Below are 10,935 nucleotides of genomic sequence, written 5' to 3' on the forward strand. Positions count from 1 at the left end.
TGACGTCATAACCATCGGCCCTCATCCCAGCCCCGCGCATGCGCGTGCCTGCTCCCGACGCTCAAACCCCGCCCACCTTTTGGCGGAAGTGCCCTCAGAGCGCCTCAAGGAGGCTCCTGAGGGGATTTTGAGGTTAAAAAATGGCGATTTTGGGACAAAAATGGGGATTTTAGGTCAAAAATGGAAATTTTGGGGTAAAAAATTGGGATTTTGGGCCTCTAACGGGTTTTTTCGGCGTCTCGCGGCGTTTTGGCGCCGTTTCGGGGCAGTTCCGGCGGACTCGCGGGTGGGCGCCGCCGCCATTTTTCCTCCCGGAGGGGACGCTCCGGCCGGAAGCCTGCTCTCGATGGTCTTTATTGACGTCATTTCCGGCGACTCTCCGTCGCTTCCGCCGCGTCTCGTTGGTTCCGGCGAGCGGAGAGCGGGGGTGAAAGTGACTTTGAGAGCCGGGACGTACTGGGAGAACTGGGAGGGACTGGGATGAACTGGGAGGGACTGGGAGGGACTGGGGGCTACTGGGAGCGCTGGGGGGGGTACTGGGATAAACTGGGATAAACTGGGAGGGACTGGGGAGGGTGCGAGGTCGTGAGGGGAGCGCTGAGGGCGGTGAGGGCCGGACTGGGATGAACTGGGATGAACTGGGAGGGACTGGGAGGGGTCTGGGGGGAACTGGGAGCACTGGGGGGGGTGACTGGGATGAACTGGGATAAACTGGGAGGGGTCTGGGGTGAACTGGGAGGGGTCTGGGGGTTACTGGGATGACACTGGGATGAACTGGGAGAGAACTGGGATGGACTGGGAGGGTTCTGAAGGGAACTGGGAGGGGTCTGGGGGTTACTGGTTTGAACTGGGATGAACTGGTTTGAACTGGGAGGGGTCTGGGGGGTTACTGGTTTGAACTGGGAGGGGTCTGGGGGGTTACTGGTTTGAACTGGGATGAACTGGGAGGGATCTCGGGGGTTACTGGTTTGAACTGGTTTGAACTGGGAGGGGTCTGGGGGGTTACTGGTTTGAACTGGGATGAACTGGTTGGAACTGGGAGGGACCTCAGGGGTTACTGGTTTGAACTGGTTTGAACTGGTTTGAACTGGGAGCCCTGGTTGTTGCTGCTGCTGTTTCTCTTTTATTGCGTTATTTATTATTATTGGATATGGTTAATTAACAATTAACGAGCTAATTACCTGCTGGGGTTGGTAGTTAATTCATTAGGTGCTGGCCGGTTGTTTAGCTAATTAATTAGCTGCTAATTTGCATAATCAGTGATTTTTATAATTTCTTTTCTTGCTGATTTCACTTCCCAAATTTACCACAGTGGGTTGGGATTGATGAATAATTAACGAGCCAATTAATAACTAGATTGGCAACTAATTAACTAGGTCCTAATTAGTTATTTAGTTAGCTAATGAGTTGCTAATTAGCATAATTAGTGAGTTTTTAATATTTTCTCCTGCTGATTTCAGTTCCCAAATTTATCACAGTGGGTTGGGATTGATTAATAATTAATGAGCTAATTAATAGTTAGATTGGCAACTATTTAACTAAGCTCTAATTAGTTGTTCAGCTAATTAGTGAGCTGCTAATTAGCATAATTTGTGACTTTTTAATTTCTTTTTTTGCTGATCTCGCTTCTTATATTTATTGTAGTGGGTTGGGATTTATTAGTAATTAATAAACTAATATGTATTAATAAGCTGTTAATAATAAAGAGATTGACAATGAACTAAGTTCTAATTAGTTATTTAGCTAATTAATTAGCTGCTAATTAACTTAATTAAAGTAATTTTTCTCTTTTAAACTCATTAAAAAATGAAAAAGTTGAATTTTCTTGAGTTGGGATTGATTAATAATTAATGAGCTGACTAATAAGTATTAATAAGCTACTAATAATGAAGAAATTGGCAGTTAGCTAATTAGGTTCTAATTAGATATTTAGCTAACTGATTAGCTGCTAATTAATTCAATTAACAACACTTTTGTGGTTTAAACCCTCATAAAAAGATTGAAAAACTCAAATTTTTTTGTGTTTTTTAAGCAATTAACGCTCTTTATACCCAATTAATTCCCTCAGGCTGCTAATTAACATTCGCTAGGAGGTGATTAACGAGCGCGGGTGTTAATTAATTAATTAATTGTGCTAATTAGCCATGGCAGAGGACATGAAGCTGAAGCTTTGCCGCTACAAGACGGCGCCGTTCGACAGCCGCTTCCCCAACCAGAACCAGACCCGCAACTGCTGGCAGAACTACCTGGGTATGGAGCCCCAAAATCCACCAAATTCACCCCAAAACCCACACGGGGAACCCCAAAATACCAAAAATGCAAAAATTCCCACAAAAATCCCACAAAAAATGCCCCAAAAAACCCAAAAATTACCCCAAAAAACCCCAAAATTGCCTCAAAAATGCCCCCAAAACGCCCAAATTTGGGGGTTTTATCCTCAAAATCTTCCACAAAAACTCCCCAAATCAACCAAATTCACCCCAAAATCCACACGGGGAACCCCAAAATCCCGAAAATACAAAAATTCCCACAAAAATCTCACAAAAATTCCCACAAAAATGCCCCCAAAAATGCCCAAATTTGGGGTTTTTGTCGCCGCTTCCCCAACCAGAACCAGACCAGGAACTGCTGGCAGAACTACCTGGGTATGGAGCCCCAAAATCCACCAAATTCACCCCAAAATTCCCCAAATTCACCCCAAAATTCCCCAAATTCACCCCAAAATCCACACGGGGAACCCCAAAATACCAAAAATGCAAAAATTCCCACAAAAATCCCACAAAAATTCCCATAAAAGTGCCCCAAAAATGCCCCAAAATTGCCTCAAAACGCCCAAAGTTGTGGTTTTTATCCTCAAAATCTTCCCCAAAAATGACCCAAGTCCACCAAATTCACCCCAAAATTCCCCAAATTCACCCCAAAATCCACACGGGGAACCCCGAAATCACAAAAATGCAAAAATTCCCACAAAAATCCCACAAAAAATGGCCCAAAAAACCCAAAAATTACCCCAAAAATGACCCAAAATTGCCTCAAAAATGCCCCCAAAACGCCCAAATTTGGGGGTTTTATCCTCAAAATCTTCCACAAAAACTCCCCAAGTCAACCAAATTCACCCCAAAATCCTCCTTGGGAACCCCAAAATCCTGAAAATACAAAAATTCCCACAAAAATCCCATAAAAATTCCCACAAACATGCCCCCAAAAATGCCCAAATTTGGGGTTTTTGTGGCCGCTTCCCCAACCAGAACCAGACCCGCAACTGCTGGCAGAACTACCTGGGTATGGAGCCCCAAAATGCCCCAAATTCACCCCAAAATTCCCCAAATTCACCCCAAAATCCACACGGGGAACCCCGAAATACCAAAAATGCAAAAATTCCCACAAAAATCCCACAAAAAATGGCCCAAAAAACCCAAAAATTACCCCAAAAATGACCCAAAGTTGCCTCAAAAATGCCCCCAAAACGCCCAAATTTGGGGTTTTATCCTCAAAATCTTCCCCAAAAACTCCCCAAATCCACCAAATTCACCCCAAAATCCTCCTTGGGAACCCCCAAATCCCAAAAATACAAAAAATCCCACAAAAATCTCACAAAAATTCCCACAAAAATGCCCCCAAAAATGCCCAAATTTGGGGTTTTTGTCGCCGCTTCCCCAACCAGAACCAGACCCGCAACTGCTGGCAGAACTACCTGGGTATGGAGCCCCAAAATCCACCAAATTCACCCCAAAATCCACACGGGGAACCCCAAAATACCAAAAATGCAAAAATTCCCACAAAAATCCCTCAAAAATGCCCCAAAAAAACCCAAAAATTACCCCAAAAATGGCCCAAAATTGCCTCAAAATGCCCAAACTTGGGGTTTTTATGCCCAGAATCTTCCCCCAAAACTCCCAAAATCCCCCAAAATTCACCCCAAAATTCCCCAAATTCACCCCAAAATCCACCTGGGGAACCCCAAAATCACAAAAATACAAAAAATTCCAACAAAATTCCCACAAAAAAAGCCCCCAAAATGCCCAAATTTGGGGTTTTTTCTCCCTGCTCCAGCCACTCAATGTCCCCAAATGTTCCCAATGTCCCCTCAGTGTCCCTGATGTCCCCAGTGTCCCCAATGTCCCCAATCCCCCAATGTCCCCTCAATGTCCCACAATGTCCCCTTAATGTCCCCTCGCTGTCACCAACGTCCCCTCAACGTTCCCAATGTCCCCAATGTCACCTCAGTGTCCCCAATGTCTTTAATGTCCCCTCGATGTCCTCAATGTCCCCTCGATGTCCCCAATGTCCCCATTGGTGTCCCCAATGTCCCCGTTGTTGTCCCCAGATTTCCAGCGGTGCCAGCGCGCCATGGACGCCCGCGGCGCCGATGCCACCATTGTCCCCTCAGTGTCCCCATTGTCCCCAACGTCCCTGATCCCTCAATGTCCCCATTGTCCCCAATGTCCCCAATGTTCCCATTGTCCCCTCAGTGTCCCCAATGTCCCCTCAGTGTCCCCAATGTCCCTGATCCCCCAATGTCCCCAATATCCCCATTGTTCCCAATGTCCCCATTGTCCCCGGTGTCCCCAATGTCCCTGATCCCCCATTGTCCCCTCATTGTCCCCAATGTCCCCAGTGTCCCCGTGTGTCCCCAGATTTCCAGCGGTGCCAGCGCGCCATGGACGCCCGCGGCGCCGATGCCACCATTGTCCCCTCAGTGTCCCCAGTGTCCCCAACGTCCCTGATCTCCTGATCCCCCAATGTCCCCGATGTCCCCTCAATGTCCCCAATGTCTTCAACGTCCCACAACGTCCCCTTAATGTCCCCTCACTGTCACCAATGTGTGCTCAACGTTCCCAATGTCCCCTCAGTGTCCCCTTAGTGTCCCCAATGTCTTTAATGTCCCCTCGATGTCCCCAATCCCCTCAGTGTCCCCAATGTCCCCAGTGTCCCCTCAGTGTCCCCAATGTCCCCATTGGTGTCCCCAATGTCTTCAATGTCCCCAATGTCTTCCATGTCCCCAATGTCCCCTCAGTGTCCCCAATGTCCCCAATCCCCCAATGTCCCCTCACTGTCACCAACGTGTGCTCAATGTTCCCAATGTTCCCTCAGTGTCCCCAATGTCTTTAATGTCCCCTCGATGTCCCCAATCCCGCAGTGTCCCCAATGTCTCCAATGTCTTCAATGTCGCCAATGTCCCCTCAGTGTCCCCCATGTCCCCTCAGTGTCCCCAATGTCCCCAGTCCCCCAATGTCCCCAATGTCTCAAATCCCCCGAATGTCCTCAATGTCCCCTCGGTGTCCCCGATGTCCCAAATCCCTCAATGTCCCCTCACTGTCACCAGTGTCCCCTCAATGTCCTCTCAGTGTTCCCTCAGTGTCCCCAATGTCTTTAATGTCCCCTTGATGTCCCCAATCCCGCAGTGTCCCCGATGTCCCCAATGTCCCCAATGTCTCAAATCCCCCAAATGTCCCCAATCCCCTCAGTGTCCCCAATGTCCCCAGTGTCCGCATTGTCCCCAATGTCCCCTCAGTGTCCCCAATGTCCCCAATGTCCCCTCAATGTCCCACAATGTCCCCTTAATGTCCCCTCAATGTCCCCGTGTGTCCCCCGATTTCCAGCGGTGCCAGCGCGCCATGGACGCCCGCGGCGCCGATGCCACCATTGTCCCCTCAGTGTCCCCGATGTCCCTGATCCCTCAGTGTCCCCAATGTCTCAAGTCCTCCAAATGTCCTCAGTGTCCCCAATGTCCCCAATGTCCTCTCAATGTCCCTGACATCCTTTTAATGTCCCCATTGTCCCCCATGTCCCCAATCCCCCAATGTCCCCAATGTCCCCAATGTCCTCAATGTCCCCAATGTCCCCTCAGTGTCCCCATTGACTTTAATGTCCTCGATGTCCCCAATCCCCTCAATGTCCCCAATGTCCCCAATGTCTTTAATGTCCCCAATGTCCCCTCAGTGTCCTCATTGTCCCCTCAGTGTCCCCCATGTCCCCACTGTCCCCAATGTCTCAAATATCTCAAATCCCCCAAATGTCCTCAATGTCCCCTCAGTGTCCCCAATGTCCCCAATGTCCCCTCAATGTCACCAATGTCCCCTCAGTGTCCCCAATGTCTTTAATGTCCCCAATGTCTTTAATGTCCCCTCAATGTCCCCAATCCCGCAGTGTCCCCGATGTCTCCAGTGTCCCCTCATTGTCCCCAATGTCCCCAATGTCCCCGTTGTTGTCCCCAGATTTCCAGCGGTGCCAGCGCGCCATGGACGCCCGCGGCGCCGATGCCACCATTGTCCCCTCAGTGTCCCCAGTGTCCCCAACGTCCCTGATCCCCCAATGTCCCCAGTGTCCCCAATGTCCCCTGATCTCCTGATCCCCCAATGTCCCCAATGTCTCCAATCCCCCAAATGCCCCCAATGTCACCTCAGTGTCCCCAATGTCCCCAATGTCCTCTCAGTGTCCCTGACATCCTTTTAATGTCTTCAATGTCCCCATTGTCCCCTCAATGTCCCCAATGTCCCCAATGTCTCAAATCCCCCAAATGTCCTCAATGTCCCCTCGGTGTCCCCAATGTCCCCAATCCCTCAATGTCCCCTCAGTGTCCCCCATGTCCCCAATCCCTCAATGTCCCCTCACTGTCACCAGTGTCCCCTCAACGTTCCCAATGTCCCCTCAATGTCCTCAATGTCCCCAATGTCCCCTCAGTGTCCCCGATGTCTTTAATGTCCCCTTGATGTCCCCAATCCCGCAGTGTCCCCGATGTCCCCAATGTCCCCATTGTCCCCAATGTCCCCAATCCCCTCAGTGTCCCCAGTGTCCCCAACGTCCCTGATCCCCCAATGTCCCCGTGTGTCCCCATTGTCCCCATTGTCCCCATTGTCCCCAATGTCCCCGTGTGTCCCCCGATTTCCAGCGGTGCCAGCGCGCCATGGACGCCCGTGGCGCCGATGCCACCATTGTCCCCTCAGTGTCCCCAATGTCCCCTCGATGTCCCCAATCCCCTCAGTGTCCCCGATGCCACCATTGTCCCCTCAGTGTCCCCAGTGTCCCCAACGTCCCTGATCCCCGATTGTCCCCAGTGTCTCCAATGTCCCTGATCTCCTGATCCCCCATTGTCCCCAATGTCCCGTCAGTGTCCCCAATGTCTTTAATGTCCCCTCGATGTCCCTGACATCCTTTTAATGTCCTCAATGTCCCCTCAGTGTCCCCAATGTCCCCAATCCCTCAATGTCCCCTCACTGTCACCAATGTCCCCTCAGCGTCCCCAATGTCCCCTCAGTGTCCCCAATGTCTTTAATGTCCCCTTGATGTCCCCAATCCCGCAGTGTCCCCGATGTCCCCAATGTCCCCAATGTCCCCATTGTCCCCAATGTCCCCAATCCCCTCAGTGTCCCCAGTGTCCCCAACGTCCCTGATCCCTCAATGTCCCCAATGTCCCCAATGTCCCCATTGTCCCCAATGTCCCCAATCCCCTCAGTGTCCCCAATGTCCCCAACGTCCCTGATCCCCCAATGTCCCCAATGTCCCCATTGTTGTCCCCAGATTTCCAGCGGTGCCAGCGCGCCATGGACACCCGCGGTGCCAATGCCACCATTGTCCCCTCAGTGTCCCCAGTGTCCCTGATCCCTCAGTGTCCCCAATGTCTCAAGTCCTCCAAATGTCCTCAGTGTCCCCAATGTCCCCAATCCCCCAATGTCTCCAATGTCCCCAATGTCCTCAATGTCCCCAATGTCCCCAATCCCCCAATGTCCCCTCAATGTCCCCAATGTCCCCAATGTCCTCAATGTCCCCAATGTCCCCTCAGTGTCCCCATTGACTTTAATGTCCTCGATGTCCCCAATCCCCTCAATGTCCCCAATGTCCCCAATGTCTTTAATGTCCCCAATGTCCCCTCAGTGTCCTCATTGTCCCCTCAGTGTCCCCCATGTCCCCACTGTCCCCAATGTCTCAAATGTCTCAAATCCCCCAAATGTCCTCAATGTCCCCTCAGTGTCCCCAATGTCCCCAATGTCCCCTCAACGTCATCAATGCCCCCTCAGTGTCCCCAATGTCCCCATTGTCCCCAATGTCCCCGTTGTTGTCCCCCGATTTCCAGCGGTGCCAGCGCACCATGGACGCCCGCGGCGCCGATGCCACCATTGTCCCCTCAGTGTCCCCAATGTCCCCAATGTCCTCAATGTCTTCAATGTCCCCATTGTCCCCTCAGTGTCCCCAATGTCCCTGATCCCTCGGTGTCCCCAGTGTCCCCAATGTCCCTCATCTCCTGATCCCCCAGTGTCCCCAGTGTCCCCAATGTCTCCAATCCCCCAAATGTCCTCACTGTCCCCTCAGTGTCCCCATTGTCCCCAACGTCCCTGATCCCCCAATGTCCCCGTGTGTCCCCAATGTCCCCTCATTGTCCCCAATGTCCCCAATGTCCCCGTTGTTGTCCCCAGATTTCCAGCGGTGCCAGCGCGCCATGGACGCCCGCGGCGCCGATGCCACCCCGTGCCAGTGGTACTTCCGCGTCTACAAGTCCCTGTGCCCGACCTCGTGGGTGAGTGATGGCACCGAGTGCCACCAAATGTCACCAAATGTCACCAATGTCCCCCTGTGCCCGACCTCGTGGGTGAGTGATGGCACCGAGTGCCACCAAATGTCACCAAATGTCACCAAATGTCACCAAATGTCACCAATGTCCCCCTGTGCCCGACCTCGGGGGTGAGGGATGGCACCTGTGCCACCAAATGTCACCAAATGTCACCAATGTCCCCCTGTGCCCCACCTCGGGGGTGAGGGATGGCACCTGTGCCACCAAATGTCCCCAAATGTCACCAAATGTCACCAGTGTCCCCCTGTGCCCCACCTCGGGGGTGAGGGATGGCACCGAGTGCCACCAAATGTCCCCAAATGTCACCAGTGTCCCCAACCCCCAGTGTCCCCAATTGTCCCCAAGGGCCCCCAATAGTCCCCGATGCCACCAATGTCCCCAAATGTCACCAAGGGCCACCTGTGCCCCAATGTCCCCACTGTCCCAAATCCTTCTGATGTCCCCAAATGTCCCCAGATGTCCCCAACCCCCCCAATGTCCCCAGATGTCCCCAAATGTCCAGAGTGTCCCCAACTCCCCAATGTCCCCAGCATTCCCAGCCACACAATGTCCCCAATCTCCTCAAATGTCCCCAGTGTCCCCAAATGTCCCCAACAATGTCCCCAAGCCCCAGATGTCCCCAACTCCCCCAATCTCCTCAATGTCCCCAATGTCCCCATTAATGTCCCCAAATGTCCCCAAACCCCCCAAATGTCCCCAAATGTCCCCAGTCCCCTCAGTGTCCCCAACATCCCCCATATCCCCCAATGTCCCCAATGTCCCCACTCTCTTCTCTGTCCCCAATGTCCCCAATTCCCCTCAATGTCCCCCAATGTCCCCAACCCCCCAAATGTCCCCAATCCCCCCAATGTCCCCAAATGTCCCCAATGTTTCCAATGTCCCCAAATGTCCCCCAATGTCCCCAACCCCCAAATGTCCCCAAATGTCCCCCAATGTCCTCAAATGTCCCCAACCCCCCCAATGTCCCCCAATGTCCCCAATGTCCCCAACCCCCAAAATGTCCCCCATCCCCCAATGTCCCCAAATGTCCCCAATCCCCCAAATGTCCCCAACCCCCCCAATGTCCCCAAATGTCCCCCAATGTCCCCAATGTCCCCAATGTCCCCAAATGTCCCCAACCCTCCAAATGTCCCCAACCCCCAAATGTCCCCAACCCCCCCAATCCCCCCAATGTCCCCAAATGTCCCCAATGTTTCCAATGTCCCCAAATGTCCCCCAATGTCCCCAACCCCCAAATGTCCCCAAATGTCCCCAATCCCCCAATGTCCTCAAATGTCCCCAACCCCCCAATGTCCCCAGATGTCCCCAATCCCCCAAATGTCCCCAAATGTCCCCAAATGTCCCCAATCCCCCCCAATGTCCCCAATGTCCCCCAATGTCCCCAATGTCCCCAAATGTCCCCAATCCCCCAAATGTCCCCAACCCCCCAAATGTCCCCCAATGTCCCCAAATGTCCCCAATCCCCCAAATGTCCCCAATCCCCCCAATGTCCCCAATCCCCCAAATGTCCCCAATGTCCCCAACCCCCCAATGTCCCCAAATGTCCCCAATCCCCCCAAATGTCCCCCAATGTCCCCAATGTCCCCAACCCCCCAAATGTCCCCAACCCCCCAATGTCCCCAAATGTCCCCAATCCCCCAAATGTCCCCAATGTCCCCTGTGTGTGCCCAGGTGACGGCGTGGGACGAGGCCCGTGAGGAGGGGACCTTCCCCGGCAAGATCTGAGCTGTCCCCGAGCCCCGGTGACACCGGGGGGACACGGCCGGGGGGAGGTGGCACCGCGGGGGGAGGGGGGGACACGGCTGCTCCCCGCGTTGTGACATGGTGACATTGTGACATTGTCCCCAGAGCGTGACAGTGCCACCGCCCCGGGGAGGGGACACCGACAATAAAGGGTTAAAAACTGGGATCGGGGCCCTTCATTGTGGGGACGTCTGGGGACGGTTTGGGGACAGTTTGGGGACATTTGGGGACAATCTGGGGACGTTTGGGGACAGTTTGGGGACATTTGGAAATGATTTGGGGACATCTGGGGACATTTGGGGGTGTTTGGGGACAATCTGGGGACATTTGGGACGGTTCGGGGACAATCTGGGGACTTTTGGGGTCATTTAAGGACAATTTGGGGACATTTTGGGGGTGTTTGGGGACAGTTCGGGGGACATTTAGGGACAATCTGGGGACGTTTGGGGACAGTTTGGGGACATTTGGAAATGATTTGGGGACATCTGGGGACATTTTGGGGGTGTTTGGGGACAATTTGGGAATGTTTGGGGACATCTGGGGACATTTTGGGGAGGGTTTGGGACTATTTGGGGGTGTTTGAGGACAATTTGGGGGTGGTTGGGGACAATTTGGGGGTGGTT

General features: G+C 52.6%; 1 protein-coding gene across 1 annotated transcript; it reads left to right on the top strand.

Annotated features, from left to right (window-relative positions):
• The first annotated feature begins 331 nt into the window (after nt 1-331).
• Nucleotides 332-10,379, top strand: LOC134433254 (cytochrome c oxidase subunit 6B1). The gene is made up of 4 exons (XM_063182126.1): nt 332-448; nt 2,142-2,250; nt 8,415-8,515; nt 10,241-10,379. Exons 1-4 carry the CDS (start codon nt 347-349, stop codon nt 10,292-10,294), a joined length of 366 nt encoding a protein of 121 aa, XP_063038196.1. The 5' UTR covers nt 332-346; the 3' UTR covers nt 10,295-10,379.
• The last annotated feature ends 556 nt before the right edge of the window (nt 10,380-10,935 follow it).

The sequence above is a fragment of the Melospiza melodia genome, unplaced genomic scaffold, assembly GCF_035770615.1.
Source record: "Melospiza melodia melodia isolate bMelMel2 unplaced genomic scaffold, bMelMel2.pri scaffold_151, whole genome shotgun sequence".
NCBI classification, from domain to species: domain Eukaryota; kingdom Metazoa; phylum Chordata; class Aves; order Passeriformes; family Passerellidae; genus Melospiza; species Melospiza melodia.